This window comes from Rhinoderma darwinii, chromosome 8, assembly GCF_050947455.1.
Source record: "Rhinoderma darwinii isolate aRhiDar2 chromosome 8, aRhiDar2.hap1, whole genome shotgun sequence".
Taxonomy (NCBI): Eukaryota; Metazoa; Chordata; class Amphibia; order Anura; family Rhinodermatidae; genus Rhinoderma; species Rhinoderma darwinii.
The window spans coordinates 4,740,823-4,758,457 of record NC_134694.1 but is presented as its reverse complement, the minus strand read 5'-3'; the positions used below and the strand labels follow the sequence as shown (position 1 = coordinate 4,758,457).

Below are 17,635 nucleotides of genomic sequence, written 5' to 3'. Positions count from 1 at the left end.
AGCTCTCATTTTTCCACAACAGGTTGAGCATTTTAAAGCAGCAACCTGATTGGTTGCCATAGGCAACAGCTCAATTTTTTTTTCCTTTGCACTTCTATTAGAAAAAATTGTAAATGTCAAATGTATAAAAGGTTTTATTCCAAGTAATAATACATCGTAATATCTATTATACATAATTATTATATACAGGGGGCGTTAAAGAAACTGATCGTAAGCAACAATCGCCTGAAATAAATAAAATGAGTTGAAAAACATTGGAAATAATAAACCCCCCCTTCTGATAGGGAGACCCTTCTCCCCCTACCCACCTGAGTAACATCACTTTAGCGGCCATCTTTAATCAATGGAACAAAAGGCCGGCGTGCTATTACTATAGTCCATGGTATACAAAAACCAAAGGATCCAGTGGTGTCACCCGCTGGCGGGAGTACTTGTTGCTAGGCAACCGCCCAACCCTAGTCATTGACTACTCATGCTGCATAACTGCCAAGATGTCGCCTGTGTCGTATCCATGTAAGAAACCAGGACTGATGATTGATCTCACAGACCAATGCCCATGGGATATCCAGCCCCACTATTAACCCCATTTTGGTCATTTTAGTCCGTGTTGGTTTTCTCTGTGCCTCCTCAGGTCCACCTTGCGCTGGAACCCCTTGCCGCACAGGTCGCATGTAAAAGGCTTGAAGCCCGTGTGCTTGCGGCTGTGTGTGATGAGGTTCGAGCTCTGGCTGAAAGCTTTTCCACAAACTTGACATTTGTGCGGCTTCTCTCCTAAAGACATCAGAGAACAAAAATGAAAAATTAATTTATGGGGGAAGCCGGCGGGTTCTCTACACTATACCCCAAATAACAGACTAGTTGTTATTATAGTAGTTATATTCTTGTATATAGGAGCAGTATTATAGTAGTTATATTCTTGTATATAGGGGGCAGTATTATAGTAGTTATATTCTTGTATATAGGAACAGTATTATAGTAGTTATATTCTTGTATATAGGGGGCAGTATTATAGTAGTTATATTCTTGTATATAGGAGCAGTATTATAGTAGTTATAGTCTTGTATATAGGGGGCAGTATTATAGTAGTTATATTCTTGTATATAGGAACAGTATTATAGTAGTTATATTCTTGTATATAGGGTGCAGTATTATAGTATTTATATTCTTGTATATAGGAGCAGTATTATAGTAATTATATTCTTGTATATAGGAGCAGTATTATAGTAGGTATATTCTTGTATATAGGAGCAGTATTATAGTAGTTCTATTCTTGTATATAGGGGGCAGTATTATAGTAGTTATATTCTTGTATATAGGGGGCAGTATTATAGTAGTTATATTCTTGTATATAGGAACAGTATTATAGTAGTTATATTCTTGTATATAGGGGGCAGTATTATAGTAGTTATATTCTTGTATATAGGAGCAGTATTATAGTAGTTATATTCTTGTATATAGGGGGCAGTATTATAGTAGTTATATTCTTGTATATAGGAACAGTATTATAGTAGTTATATTCTTGTATATAGGGGGCAGTATTATAGTAGTTATATTCTTGTATATAGGAGCAGTATTATAGTAGTTATATTCTTGTATATAGGGGCAGTATTATAGTAGTTATATTCTTGTATATAGGAGCAGTATTATAGTAGTTATATTCTTGTATATAGGGGCAGTATTATAGTAGTTATATTCTTGTATATAGGGGCAGTATTATAGTACTTATATTCTTGTACATAGGGCACAGTATTACAGTAGTTATATTCTTGTATATAGGAGGCAGTATTATAGTAGTTATATTCTTGTATATAGGAGGCTGTATTATAGTAGTTATATTCTTGTATATAGGGGGCAGTATTATAGTAGTTATATTCTTGTATATAGGAGGCAGTATTATAGTAGTTATATTCTTGTATATAGGGGGCAGTATTATATTAGTTATATTCTTGTATATAGGGGCAGTATTATAGTAGTTATATTCTTGTATATAGGGGGCAGTATTATAGTAGTTATATTCTTGTATATAGGAGCAGTATTATAGTAGTTATATTCTTGTATATAGGGGGCAGTATTATAGTAGTTATATTCTTGTATATACAGGCGGTGTTATAGTAGTTATATTCTTGTATATAGGGGGCAGTATTATAGTAGTTATATTCTTGTATATAGGGGTTAGTATTATAGTAGTTATATTCTTGTATATAGGAGCAGTATTATAGTAGTTATATTCTTGTATATAGGGGGCAGTATTACAGTAGTTATATTCTTGTATATAGGAGCAGTATTATAGTAGTTATATTCTTGTACATAGGGCACAGTATTACAGTAGTTATATTCTTGTATATAGGGGGCAGTATTATAGTAGTTATATTCTTGTATATAGGGGGCAGTATTGTAGTAGTTATATTCTTGTATATAGGAGCAGTATTATAGTAGTTATATTCTTGTATATAGGGGGCAGTATTATAGTAGTTATATTCTTGTATATAGGGGCAGTATTATAGTAGTTATATTCTTATATATAGGGGCAGTATTATAGTAGTTATATTCTTGTATATAGGAGCAGTATTATAGTAGTTATAGTCTTGTATATAGGGCGCAGTATTACAGTAGTTATATTCTTGTATATAGGGGCAGTATTATAGTGGTTATATTCTTGTATATAGGGAGCAGTATTATAGTAGTTATATTCTTGTATATAGAGGCAGTATTATAGTAGTTATATTCTTGTATATAGGGCACAGTATTACAGTAGTTATATTCTTGTATATAGGGGCAGTATTATAGTAGTTATATTCTTGTATATAGGGGGCAGTATTATAGTAGTTATATTCTTCTATATAGGAGCAGTATTATAGTAGTTATATTCTTGTATATAGGGGCAGTATTATAGTAGTTATATTCTTGTATATAGGAGCAGTATTATAGTAGTTATATTCTTGTATATAGGGGCAGTATTATAGTAGTTATATTCTTGTATATAGGGAGCAGTATTATAGTAGTTATATTCTTGTATATAGAGGCAGTATTATAGTAGTTATATTCTTGTATATAGAGGCAGTATTATAGTAGTTATATTCTTGTATATAGGGGGCAGTATTGTAGTAGTTCTATTCTTGTATATAGGGGGCAGTATTATAGTAGTTATATTCTTGTATATAGAGGGCAGTATTAGGGCATGACCACACATGGCGGAATTCCTCCGCAACTGTCCGCATCAATGCCGCACAGAATCTGCATTGCAGATTCTGCAGCGGATCTGCACAAAATGTGCAGAAAATTGATGCGGACTGGCCGCTGCGGACTGCAGGAAAAGTGCTTCTCTTCTCCCTATTCAGTGCAGGATAGAGAGAAGGGACAGCACTTTCCCTAGTGAAAGTCAAAGAAATTCATACTTACCGCCCGTTGTCTTGGTGACGCGTCCCTCTTTCGGCATCCGGCCCGACCTCCCTGGATGACGCTCCAGTCCATGTGACCGCTGCAGCCTGTGCTTGGCCTGTGATTGGCTGCAGCCGTCACTTACACTGAAACGTCATCCTGGGAGGCCGGACTGGAGACAGACGCAGGGAGTTCTCGGTAAGTATGAACTTATATTTTTTTTTACAGATACATGTATATTGAGATCGGTAGTCACTGTCCCGGGTGCAGAAACAGTTACTGCCGATCGCGTAACTCTTTCAGCACCCTGGACAGTGACTATTTACAGACGTCTCCTAGCAACGCTCCCGTCATTACGGGAGCCCCATTGACTTCCTCAGTCTGGCTGTAGACCTAGAAATACATAGGTCCAGCCAGATTGAAGAAATGTCATGGTAGTAAAAACAATACGCTCCGCAGCACACATAAGATCTGCGGACTTCATTGCGGAATTTTGACTCTCCATTGAAGTCAATGGAGAAATTCCGCCATGAGTCCGCAACCAGTCCGCCACTGCTCCGCAACAGACAGAGCATGCTGCGGACACCAAATTCCGCTCCGCAGCCTATGCTCCGCAGCGGAATTGTACGCATCGTGTAAACGAACACTGCTAAATTAAAGTGAAAGTCAATGGAGAAACGGCTCCGCTGCGGATTAACGCTGCGGAGTGTCCGCAGCGGAATTTAAGTGAAATTCCGCTATGTGTGAACCCGCCCTAATAGTAGTTATATTCTTGTATATAGAGGGCAGTATTATAGTAGTTATATTCTTGTATGTAGGAGGCAGTATTATAGTAGCTATATTCTTGTATATAGGAGCAGTATTATAGTAGTTATATTCTTGTATATAGGGGCAGTATTATAGTAGTTATATTCTTGTATATAGGAGGCTGTATTATAGTAGTTATATTCTTGTATATAGGAGCAGTATTATAGTAGTTATATTCTTGTATATAGGGGCAGTATTATAGTACTTATATTCTTGTATATAGGAGCAGTATTATAGTAGTTATATTCTTGTATATAGGAGCAGTATTATAGTAGTTATATTCTTGTATATAGGGGCAGTATTATAGTACTTATATTCTTGTATATAGGAGCAGTATTATAGTACTTATATTCTTGTATATAGGGGGCAGTATTATAGTAGTTATATTCTTGTATATAGGGGGCAGTATTATAGTAGTTATATTCTTGTATATGGGGGAAGTATTATAGTAGCTATATTCTTGTATATAGGAGCAGTATTATAGTAGTTATATTCTTGTATATAGGGAGCAGTATTATAGTAGTTATATTCTTGTATATAGGAGCAGTATTATAGTAGTTATATTCTTGTATATAGGAGCAGTATTATAGTAGTTATATTCTTGTATATAGGGGCAGTATTATAGTATTTATATTCTTGTATGTAGGGGCAGTATTATAGTAGTTATATTCTTGTATATAGGAGGCAGTATTATAGTAGTTATATTCTTGTATATAGGAGCAGTATTATAGTAGTTATATTCTTGTATATAGGGGCAGTATTATAGTAGTTATATTCTTGTATATAGGAGCAGTATTATAGTAGTTATATTCTTGTATATAGTGGGCAGTATTATAGTAGTTATACTCTTGTATATAGGAGGCAGTATTATAGTAGTTATATTCTTGTATATAGGGGCAGTATTATAGTAGTTATATTCTTGTATATAGGGGCAGTATTATAGTAGTTATATTCTTGTATATAGGGGGCAGTATTATAGTAGTTATATTCTTGTATATAGGAGGCAGTATTATAGTAGTTATATTCTTGTATATAGGGGGCAGTATTATAGTAGTTATATTCTTGTATATAGGAGCAGTATTATAGTAGTTATATTCTTGTCCATAGGGGGCAGTATTATAGTAGTTATATTCTTGTATATAGGAGCAGTATTATAGTAGTTATATTCTTGTCCATAGGGGGCAGTATTATAGTAGTTATATTCTTGTATATAGGGGGCAGTATTATAGTAGTTATATTCTTGTATATAGGAGGCAGTATTATAGTAGTTATATTCTTGTATATAGGAGCAGTATTATAGTAGTTATATTCTTGTATATAGATTGCAGTATTATAGTAGTTATATTCTTGTATATAGGAGCAGTATTATAGTAGTTATATTCTTGTATATAGGGGGCAGTATTATAGTAGTTATATTCTTGTATATAGGGGGCAGTATTATAGTAGTTATATTCTTGTATATAGGGAGCAGTATTATAGTAGTTATATTCTTGTATATAGGGGGCAGTATTATAGTAGTTATATTCTTGTATATAGGGGCAGTATTATAGTAGTTATATTCTTGTATATAGGAGGCAGTATTATAGTAGTTATATTCTTGTATATAGGCGCAGTATTATAGTAGTTATATTCTTGTACACAGGGCCAATATATAATATAGATGCAGTATAACTCACCAGTGTGGATGTATGTATGTTTTTTCATGTCAGACTTTTGGTGGAAACGCTTTCCACAGAACTGGCATGGATAGGGCCGAGTGTCTGAGTGGATGAGCAGGTGGGTGGATAACGTAGAAGAACGCTTAAATGTTTTGCCACACATCTTGCACTCAAAGCTCCTTTCCTGTGAGATATGAGGAATTGTTATTAACACGTAGTTGCTGGTGTATCACACATGATAGGATTAGATACATGGCTGAGAAGACAGTATCACGAATTATATGCTTAGATACACGGCTCAGCAGACAGTATCACACATGATAGGCTTAGATACACAGCTCAGCGGACCGTATCACACATGATAGGATTAGATACACAGCTCAGCAGACAGTGTCACACATGATAGGCTTAGATACACAGCTCAGCAGTACACTGCACACTAAGGGCCTCACCTGTGAGTGAACATTGAGATGCTGCTCAAGACTGACGGCATGACCAAAGGATTTCCCACAAGTATCACAGACAAATGGTCGAGTTCCACTATGAGACCTCCGGACATGGACCTCCAATCCATGAGATGTAGAGAAAACCTAAAGGACAGAGGAGTTTGTCTGTTTTTTTTTATAAAATATAATAGTTCTGTGTCCTATACTGAATGCTTAACCTGCAGCCGCCCTCGTCGTACGCCCACTACATCCCAGACTGGAGACCTCTTACCTTGCTGCACTTGACGCAGTGATAATTGTCTATAGGAGAGGAGAATCCAAGGCTATAATTAATGGGGTGATCGTAGTTGGACTCGGGAGTTGCAGGGGGGCTGCTGTATAATCCTATAGGCCTCTGCAGCATGGCGGGGTGTACGTGGGACGGGACTTGTTTGAAGCTATAGGCAGAATGCAGGGACTCCCAGGATAGGCTCTGCTTGTAGAAGGCGGACAGGGGGAGCGAAGGGTACGACTTTATGGGGAGCAAGGACATAGGGATCCCTGGAAGAAAGGATGAAACGTGGAATTATTAATACATTCATAGGCATCTTCCCTTAGTTGGATGATGAGTGCTGTAGTACTATACCTGGGCCTGAAGCCGTAGAGATGCCTCTACTCAAATAAAGGGGTCTCGCTGTGTCGTCTTCTGAATGGACGTGACTGCTCTTGGTCAGATCCTCAGGGGCGTTTTCTTTGAGGGCGATGCTGGACAAATGCCCGTTGTCCGATTCGCCGTCATCTAGTGTAATATTATACAGAAGAAATATGAAAATATCTAAAAAATGATAATAAAAAGATTGTGAATGTTTAGAAGGAGATCTGGGAACATTTCATTTCCGCAGGTTCCCCTTTTCCACAGGCCCTAAGAATAGGGGGTAAATGATCATGTGGCCCCTCTATCCCCCTAGGCTGGGCTGGGTGAGGGTGAGTTCGCCCGTCCTCTAGATATAGGGGTGAGATGGAGGAAACAGACACGAACAGGGAAGGGGGTGCTCTTTGATTGCTGCTTTGGTGCCCCCTCACTTCTATGTCCGGCCCTATAATGTACAGGATCGGGGAATATAATCCACCAGGATCGGCGCTGCAGACTTGTATTTGTTGACGCTGTGTGTGACAGAAACCACAATGTTTGTACAGACACTGAGCCAATTTATGTATGTTTGAAAATCCGGCTTTGATTGAATTGAAAAAACATATCCTAGCGGTACATCCTTGTCAGGCACCCAACCAATCCCGTATCACAGCTATAATAATTCCCAGGCTGATGTATCTAAGCCAATCATGTGTGATACTGCCTCCTGAGCCATGTATCTAAGCCGATCATGTGTGATACTGTCTGCTGAGCTGCTGTATCTAATCCTATCATGTGTGATACTGTCTGCTGAGCCATGTATCTAATCCTATCATGTGTGATACTGTCTGCTGAGCTGTGTATCTAATCCTATCATGTGTGATACTGTCTGCTGAGCCGTGTATCTAATCCTATCATGTGTGATACTGTCTGCTGAGCTGCTGTATCTAATCCTATCATGTGTGATACTGTCTGCTGAGCCATGTATCTAATCCTATCATGTGTGATACTGTCTGCTGAGCTGTGTATCTAATCCTATCATGTGTGATACTGTCTGCTGAGCTGTGTATCTAATCCTATCATGTGTGATACTGTGTGCTGAGCTGTGTATCTAATCCTATCATGTGTGATACTGTCTGCTGAGCTGTGTATCTAATCCTATCATGTGTGATGCTGTCTGCTGAGCTGTGTATCTAATCCTATCATGTGTGATACTGTCTGCTGAGCTGTGTATCTAATCCTATCATGTGTGATACTGTCTGCTGAGCTGTGTATCTAAACCTACCATGTGTGATACTATCTGCTGATATGTGTATCTAATCCTATCATGTGTGATGCTGTCTGCTGAGCTGTGTATCTAATCCTACCATGTGTGATACTGTGTGCTGAGCTGTGTATCTAATCCTATCATGTGTGATACTGTCTGCTGAGCCACTGTATCTAATCCTATCATGTGTGATACTATCTGCTGAGCCATTGTATCTAATCCTATCATGTGTGATACTGTCTGCTGAGCCGTGTATCTAATCTATCATGTTTGATACTGTCTGCTGAGCTGTGTATCTAATCTATCATGTGTGATACTGTCTGCTGAGCTGCTGTATCTAATCCTATCATATGTGATACGGGGATGACGGAGAATTTGTGTAGAAATGACAGGCCGTCCCTCCAGCCACTGGTTAGCTGTGACATACAAATATGTTAGATACATGAGCTTAGATACATGATGCAGTCGATGATGATGTAGGGTGTGGGGTCAGTGATGGACACATGGTGGAGGTCTCCTCTGGTTTCCGCTTCCAGTAACAAGTTATAGGCAGACAATGGGGATTTGAATAGAGTTGATTTGAATGCGCCCTGAGGGTGAGGGGTAACTGCTGGCACTCGTCAGCCTGGGTATGAGTCAGGTGGCCGCACCTTGCAGGGCAGGTTATTACCTCCGGACTATGTTATATGACCCGTCTATAAGATGCCCTGACAGGCAGGAGACAGCAGGAGCCTCTGCACCCTCCAATATTCTCACAATAGTCAGTGACCGTGCACCATGTGACTCTCCATCAGAGACCCACAGAGGATCCGCACACCCCTCTCCTGAAATACTCTGTGCTGCTGAGGGACCCTGCTCCTCCCACCATGTGACTCTCCATCAGTGACCCCCACAGGAGCCGCACAACCCTCTCCTGAAATACACTGTGCTGCTGAAGGACCCTGCTCCTCCCTCTATGTAACTCTCAATCAGTAACCGCAACAAGATGAGAACACTTATTTTCTGAAATACTCTGTACTGCTGAGGGACACTGCTAGTCCCATCATGTGACTCTCCAGTACCCCCATCAGAGCACTTCTCTCCGGAAATACTCTGTGCTGCTTGAGACACTGCTCCTCCCACTATGTGACTTTCCATCCATAACCCCTACAAGATCCGCACACTACTCTCCTAAAATACTCTGTGCTGCTGAGGGACCCTGCTCATTCCATCATGTGACTCTCCATACCCCCCTGGTGTGTGAATGTTACTAAGCAGCAGTACCAGGTACAGCCACAACCCGATGTATGGCGCTGTGCCTTTGTAAACACAGAACACAGCGCCCCCTTCATACATAGTGCAGATCGGTAGGGGTCCCGAAACTTAGAATACGAGAGTAGAGGCGCCATTTCTGCTCAGCTCAGAGCGTTCACGGGATATATTAACCGGGAAGTCATTAATAAAAGTTTATAAATCACATTATGGACAATGTTTTGGAAGAGGAAATGGGGATATGATTTAGTTCCCTGTTTATACAGAGCTAATTAATACACAACGTGTTCAAACAGACACCAAAATCTTTTAGAAGAGTCTCTGCTGGCTGTCAGTGAATGGTAACAGTCTTCAAATGCTGAAAACGCTCCCGACCTTATACTTCCCATAGCTGAAGGTTTTCTACAGTTGTATCCAGTCTAGACAATTCACTGTGAGTTTAACAGCCTGGACTCTAGACTGATACATTTTACCTGCACTGATACATTGTAACAAACAATTGGTATAGGAGAGCGGATTGAGCTGCTGACGTGTTTATCTCACAGATGACTGTCTTAGCTGGATGCAATTGTAACAAAGCTTTAGCTGTATTGGGTCTGTACAGGTCTTCAGCATCTGGATGGGGGACCATGAAGTGGTGTGACTATTGCCCATCCAGGGTCAGTTCACCAGGATGGATGTGACTGAATTACTTACCTTGGCATATTGCAGTGACCGGACTCTCCTCGGGTGGACCTTCATCTTCTGAGTAGCGATGTTGGTGGTAACTGTGAGTTTTCTTGCTTTTTACCAAAAAGGACCGTGGCATTTCCTGAAGAAGAAGCAAATTGTGACAGGTTATATAAGAAAAAATATGACAATCGAGGGCGTAATACAAAGGGGCACATGGAGGTGGAAGGGTACCAACTATGACTCTGCACTGACTCTGACACCACACCTACATAGGGCTTCTCACAGGCTTCTCAATGTCAGCAAAAAAATAAAAGAGGGACCAGCCTGGTAAACAACGGAGAGAGGGACCAACCCGGTAAAGAACGGAGAGTGGAACCAGCCCGGTAAAGAACGGAGAGAGGAACCATCCCGGTAAACAACTGAGAGAGGAACCATCCCGGTAAACAACTGAGAGAGGAACCAGCCCGGTAAACAACGGAGAGAGGAACCAGCCCGGTAAACAACGGAGAGAGGAACCAGCCCGGTAAAGAACGGAGAGTGGAACCAGCCCGGTAAAGAACGGAGAGTGGAACCAGCCCGGTAAAGAACGGAGAGTGGAACCATCCCGGTAAACAACTGAGAGAGGAACCAGCCTGGTAAACAACTGAGAGCGGAAACAGCCCGGTAAACAACGGAGAGAGGAACCATCCCGGTAAACAACGGAGAGAGGAACCAGCCCGGTAAACAACGGAGAGAGGAACCAGCCCGGTAAACAACGGAGAGAGGAACCAGCCCGGTAAACAACGGAGAGAGGAACCAGCCCGGTAAAGAACGGAGAGTGGAACCAGCCCGGTAAAGAACGGAGAGTGGAACCAGCCCGGTAAACAACGGAGAGAGGAACCAGCCCGGTAAACAACGGAGAGAGGAACCAGCCCGGTAAAGAACGGAGAGAGGAACCAGCCCGGTAAACAACTGAGAGTGGAAACAGCCCGGTAAACAACGGAGAGTGGAAACAGCCCGGTAAACAACGGAGAGAAGAACCAGCCCGGTAAAGAACGGAGAGAGGAACCAGCCCGGTAAAGAACGGAGAGCGGAACCAGCCCGGTAAAAAACTGAGAGGAACCAGCCCGGGAAAGAACGGAGAGAGGAACCATCCCGGGAAACAACGGAGAGAGGAACCATCCCGGGAAACAACGGAGAGGAACCATCCCGGGAAACAACGGAGAGAGGAACCATCCCGGGAAACAACGGAGAGAGGAACCAGCCCGGTAAACAACGGAGGGAGGAACCAGCCCGGTAAACAACGGAGAGAGGAACCATCCCGGGAAACAACGGAGAGAGGAACCAGCCCGGTAAACAACGGAGAGAGGAACCAGCCCGGGAGTCGCACTACTTTTCTCTTTTACAAGGAAGGAGAAGAGGCAGGTGGTGCTAAGCTTTACTACTCCGGGATGGGGCAGTGCGGTGTATTAAAGGATGGAGCCCATTTTTTTTCTCTATGGGGCCCCCTCTATGTCCACAGATAGTAAAGGGGAGACCAGTCTAAGAAGGTTACCCCCTAGATAAAATAGACCACTCTACTACGATGAAAAGAACTATAGCTCCCTATAAATGCCATAACTTTGTGTGCATTTTGAGTAATTCCGACCACATGTAGCGATAACCACTGCGTGCAAGTGTCCGATCATCAATGGGGTACAGTCACTCCCATTGAAAATGAAAATCATCTGATGTGGTGAAAATCTCTGCCATAATGTGGCGATCCCAGTTTGTAAACAGGAATTTTCTCAGTAAGCAACATTACAATGATTGTCTGCCCAATGTCAGTCTGCAGCCGGTGTTATAAAGCCACGTGTAATAAAGTATATCACAATTGGAGCAAGTAAACCTTGCCGGACTGAAATGCTACATTTTCTGATTGATACCATTGATGAATATTTGCTAAAATAAATTAAATAAAATTTTATTTTACTTTCAGTGAGTTATTGAAATCTGAACACTTCACGACGACAGATTGCAAAGTCTATAATAAATCACAAGTGCACAAGTCACAATACACAGACTCAAGGCGTCGTTTTAGGGAAGTATCTACGGATTTGCATGGTCCTGTCACTGAGCTCGATTTGCATGGGGAGGAGAAAGCCGATACCCCAGAGGCCATAATACTGCTAATATTTCCAACCCATTGTGAGAGGTTATGTCTACAGTTTCCCATAATATCCAAAACAAGGTCAAATGTAGTTTACAGAATGTATATATATATCTGCGGCAACCATAAGAAAGCGTATCAGCCCATATTGTCCAGGGAAGGTCGTATATGATACACTAAGTTGACATGTCCCTTTAAAAACCGGTGGGGGGGGGGGTGAGGCTCTATACTATATGCATACGATATGTTCATTACTGACTATATGGTTGCCTGGCACTATGGAATTCCCTTATAAATTTCTCTTTCCTGTATTTGGGCAATAAGAAAAATCTAATTCCCTATGACAGCTCTCCCTGGCACTGTCCGCATGATACAGTATACATAAAGCGGACTGCTGCAATATGTATACAGTGACTCTATAAGGCCAGGATCACACATGAGCCAAAAATTTCACCAAAAACTGCATCAAAACTGTGTGTGATCGTGGCTTTAAGAAGAGCAGCTGCAGGGAGTTTGATATCCCTGCAGCAGCTCTCCCGTTTTATACAAATCGCTCCCTGCTGATAAGGAAATGTTCTCAGATACAAGTAAAGGTTCTCCGAAGATGAAGTCATTTTCTAATACAGTGGTCTTTGACCTGTGGCTCTCTGGCTGGCATGCTGGGAGTTGTAGTTTCTCCATAAATTCTATCTATTAAACAACTGCTCTTTCCTGGCATCAGATCTGATACAGGTGACAAGTCATTTGCTTGACATTTGCATTTGTCCCGCAAGGATTGAGTCCCCGTAATAATCAGACACAGTCCGGCATTGATCTGGAAGAATGGAGCTGGCAGGACGCCCGTATAACCTTTTATTTGTCTCTGGAGAAACAAAGGCGGAAGAGAACGGCGCTCGTTATTTCCCTTTTCTCCTGGGGACGAGAAAATTCAAATATCAGAGAGGGGACTCATAGAAAATATCAACATCGGGCACTTTTTTGGGATCATGATAACACTGCCCCATGCCCGTGGATTCCAAGGACTCAGTGCATGTTCCCCTTCGCATCCTTTGTAGGACATTGAGGCAGCGTGACCCAGATTGTAGGATGAAGGGCAGAGTGGCCCACCAAGGGTCCTCGAAAAGGTTCTCACATATTATTGGGCCCCAATTGGAGCTGATTTCTGAGCCAATCACGGGTCTATTTTATATGGGCTTATTCACAAATTAGACCTTATAGATGACGCCCTTCATGGATGTGCGTAGGTTCTGTATAGATACCAGTATAATTTTCTCTGGAGGGCCCACGGAACCCCATTCTGATGCTGGTGGAGCGTTCTGGACTCTCTCAAGTTCTAGGTGCAACTCCCTAACACTAAGCAACGGGGCGCCCTGAAAGAAGGAGCCTTGAGCAGGTGCCCTCCATGGGTGCTTCCTTCCTGAAACAGCGCCACCCTTGCCTATGGGCTGAAGCTGGTATTGCAGCTCATCCATATTCATCTAAATCAAGTTAGTTTGATGTCTTGTAGGAGCTGTCATAGGGAATCCTAAATTTCAAGCAGAAATTTTAAATTGGTCTTTACAGCCTTATCACATTTCCTATCTGGTTATTTAAAGGGGTATTCCAGCCACAAACATTTCTCAGACATACAACATTTCCCATCGGACAGGTGATAATTGATAGATTTGGAGTAAAAATTTGTAAAAATTTTACACTTTGTGGAAATAAAAGATTTTAGAGCTCGCTGCAGATTTAATCTATGGCATTACAAAGGGTGAAATTCATGGGCAAATCTGCATCAAAATCTGCACAAGTGCTTAGCAAATTTTTTTGCCGTTTTTTTTTAAATCTGTCCCATGCGATAAATTCAGCACAAATCCGCAGTGAATCAAATTTTTTTAACATTTTTGCGTAAAAATTTCAGGACATTTTTTTTACAAAAACACAGAAAAAAGGGGCCAAAACCCACAGCTCAACATGCAAATATGAAAATAGTCTAATAATAAAAATAAATGAGCATCTATATATTGTATCAATTTTGGAGAAATGAAATGTCATGAATGTGCTGACAAAATGCAATATCCGTTCCAATTTATCTATTTCGTTTTGAAATAAATTCTTTTTAAAATCTTCATATAATTTTATACCAATGTGTTTGTATTCTTAATATAGTTTGAGTTCTAAAATTCATTATGATATATTTTTATATGATGAAAAAACAAAAAATTTAATAAAAATAAACAGTACAAATATATATTTGTTTACTTTTATATACAATAATAATAATATCAAAAATAAATACAAAATAAAAAAGAGAATATACAAAATCTAAGTGTTAAACTGTATTCAATGTGTGAAATATGTAACTAATGATACAATCAGGTGGGAAAAAAAAACAACAAAAAATAAATAAATCAATAGAGTATTAAACCGCCTTCAACATGTGATATGTACGCAAAAATGATACATAGCAGTGAAAAAAAATAACTCTCACACACTATATATATAATATATTTATTTATTTATATATATTTATTTATTTATATTTTTTTTATATATATTTTTTTTATATATATTTTTTTTCAAGTATTTAACCTCCTTAAATATGTTTATGTTCACAAATAATGATACATTCCGATACAAAAGTGCAAAAAAAAATGACAAAGTAAATAAATCTATAAAATATTCAACTGAATTCTAGCTGTGATGTGTACATAGTTAATTCTACACCTCCGTGCAAAAAAAATATATATTTCAAGTTTTAGATGTGTGATATGTACACAAATAAAAAAGTAAAATAAAAAAATAATCTATCAACTATTAAAATGCGTAAAACGTAACCTATACGCAATTATTCTGCATTTTTGTGCAAATAAAAACATAAAAATTAAAAAAATAAATGAAATATGAAATCACCTTAATTTGTTTTTATTGTTTTTAAAAAAAATAAAAAAATATAATAATAATAAAAACAAAAATATTAAAAATAAAAATAGCATAAAGTTGCTATAGTTCTATTATTACCTGGCTGTTGGTGTAGTGAGGATGATGAGTGTGATCCCTCCCTGTGAATGCTGGTGTCACACTGATGTACGGACACGACTGTCGACACTTGTCCCCAGCCCCTTCCCCCGCCCTGATTTTTCAATCTGATTATTTGTGTCAAAATCTGGTGTCGCGGCAGCCAATGGGGAAGCGGAGAGGAACAATATTTGCTTATCAAAAGTGGAGCAGACCTTGAAGAGTCGCCCAGAGCTCCCAGCACAACTTTCCTCCGTGTTATAAGCTCGATAAACAGACAGAACAATTTCTCTGAATTCTCTATTTGCAGTTGAGACTTATCTCCGGCAGGCAAACGTACGACGCTTGTCGCGCCGAAAATAGGGATTTTATTTTTGCCAATTGCTTAAAAAACAATTCCCTAAGGTCAGCATCACACAAACACAGTTTTGGTGCAGTTTTTTCAGAGGAATAGTGTCACAGTCCTCATATTGTAACCGTCCCCTTTATGTATTTTGTATTATGCTAACAGTGCCAGGGAGAGTTGTCATAGGGAATTTGATTTCCCGTATTGCCAAAATAATTTTGAGACCAAGTCAGAAGTGGATCTAATAGGAAGGAAAGGTATAAAGAACAGACAGAGGCCACTTCTTTCTTTTGTCTCCACTTCTGTGTTTGGCTCTAAAAACTGCACCAAAAACTGTGTGTGTGATCCTGGCCTTATATGGACCAACCCTTGTAATCCGAGGCGGGCATTAACCCTTTACATTTGTGTGGCAGCCTGTACTCTGTATGGGGTGTAGCGGGCTGTCATAAAACAAAGTTTTCTATTCTCAGAACATTCCCAGGTTTCTATAAATTTGCGACTTTCTCTCCAAGTTTTTACCTAAAAAGTTGAAATCCCCAGTGAATATGTCGTCGTCTTCTCTCTCATATTATTTTCAACAGTTTGTTAGTTACATCTGTTTCTGGAAAGTTGGGTGACACCCAATATGGCGTTTATTACAGGGGCGGCCACCCAGCTTTCCCAGACTCTGATTGACAAATCTAGTGAGGCACAGATTCAGCAATACATTACCTGCTTGGCTGTCGGAGCTCTGGGAAAGCTGAGTGAAACAGCATGCGGGAGTTGGCCAAGTTGGTTGTCATCCAGCTCTCCCAGAAACCGATCGAACTGAGACATAAATACATTTTGTGTTTTGTTTTAGAAGCTCGTTAAATTTCTCTTCAGCGCTTCAAAAGTACTAAATACTCTCCTGAAATACTCTGTGTTGCTGGGGACCCTGCTGATTTGACTTTGTAACTCTCAGTCTGCAACCTCCCATAAGATCAGTACACTCCACTCCTGAAATACTCTGTACTGCTGGGGACCCTGCTCCTTCCACTGTGTAACTCTCCATCTGTGAACTCCCACAAGATCCGCACACTCCTCTCCTGAAATACTCTGTTCTGCTGGGGACCCGGCGGTTTCCACTGTGTTACCCTCTGACTTCTTACAAGGTCAGCACGCTCCTGTCCTGAAATAATCTGTGCTGCTGGGGACCCTGCGCCTTCCACTATATAACACTGTCTGTGACATCCCACAAGATCAGTACATTCCTCTCCTGAAATACTCTGTGCTGCTGGGCCCTGCTCCTTCCACCCTATAACTCCCAGCCTGAACTAATCCTGAAATACTTTGTGCTGCTGTGATCATTTCCGCAATATAGGATGTTTTATGGTTTAGACTATAAACATAGCGGATTATATACTGAGGACAGATATGATCCTTTCACATGTGAATCCGTGCTATAGTAAACGGGCAATCTGTGTAGATAGCCGGACCCTGATACCAGTCCTGTCATGGGTTCATCTGGAGACACAATGAGAAAAAAAGTAAAAACCGCAGAGAATCCGCCCAGTCCCCCACCCTGATATCGTAGAGATCTTATCAGCGATCATACAGCAGAGGGCAGGAAGTGGTCATGGCAGAAAGACTTCTCCCGGAGGGTAGCCTGTGCCGCCGGGCATCAAGAGGGGCACGTATATGCAGCATGTTGTACATGGAGCGGAAAACTTTTTAGATGTCCCTCTGAAGATGCCTAGTGCCCCCATAATAGTGCCAGGCAAAGTGTATGTATGACAGTGCCTGCCACTGTGCTCTTATAATTGTGCCAGTCACTGCCGTCCATAACAGTGACAGCCACAACCGTAATAACTGTGACAGCCACAACCCCCACAACATAGACAGCCACAAAGCAATGTCAGCCACAGTGCCCTATAAAAGTGACAGTCACAGCCCCAATAACAATGCCAGCCACAGTGCCCCATTAACATTCACAGCCAGAGTGCCCCTATAACAATGCAAGCTGCAGCGCTCCATTATAGTGACAGCCACAGCCCCAATAACAATGCCAGCCACAGTGCCCCATTAATAGTCACAGCCGCAGGCCCAATAAC

The 17,635-nt window shown here is 40.6% G+C and overlaps 1 protein-coding gene across 1 annotated transcript; it reads right to left on the bottom strand.

Moving 5' to 3' along the window:
* Positions 1–181: 181 nt before the first annotated feature.
* Positions 182–15,296, bottom strand: GFI1B (growth factor independent 1B transcriptional repressor). Its single transcript, XM_075834118.1, has 7 exons — positions 15,221–15,296; positions 10,114–10,228; positions 6,915–7,067; positions 6,561–6,829; positions 6,296–6,433; positions 5,862–6,027; positions 182–771 (listed from the first exon to the last, which is right to left on the bottom strand). The coding sequence occupies exons 2-7, from the start codon at positions 10,223–10,225 to the stop codon at positions 593–595; spliced, it is 1,017 nt and encodes a 338-aa protein (XP_075690233.1). The 5' UTR covers positions 10,226–10,228; positions 15,221–15,296; the 3' UTR covers positions 182–592.
* Between the last annotated feature and the right edge of the window lie 2,339 nt (positions 15,297–17,635).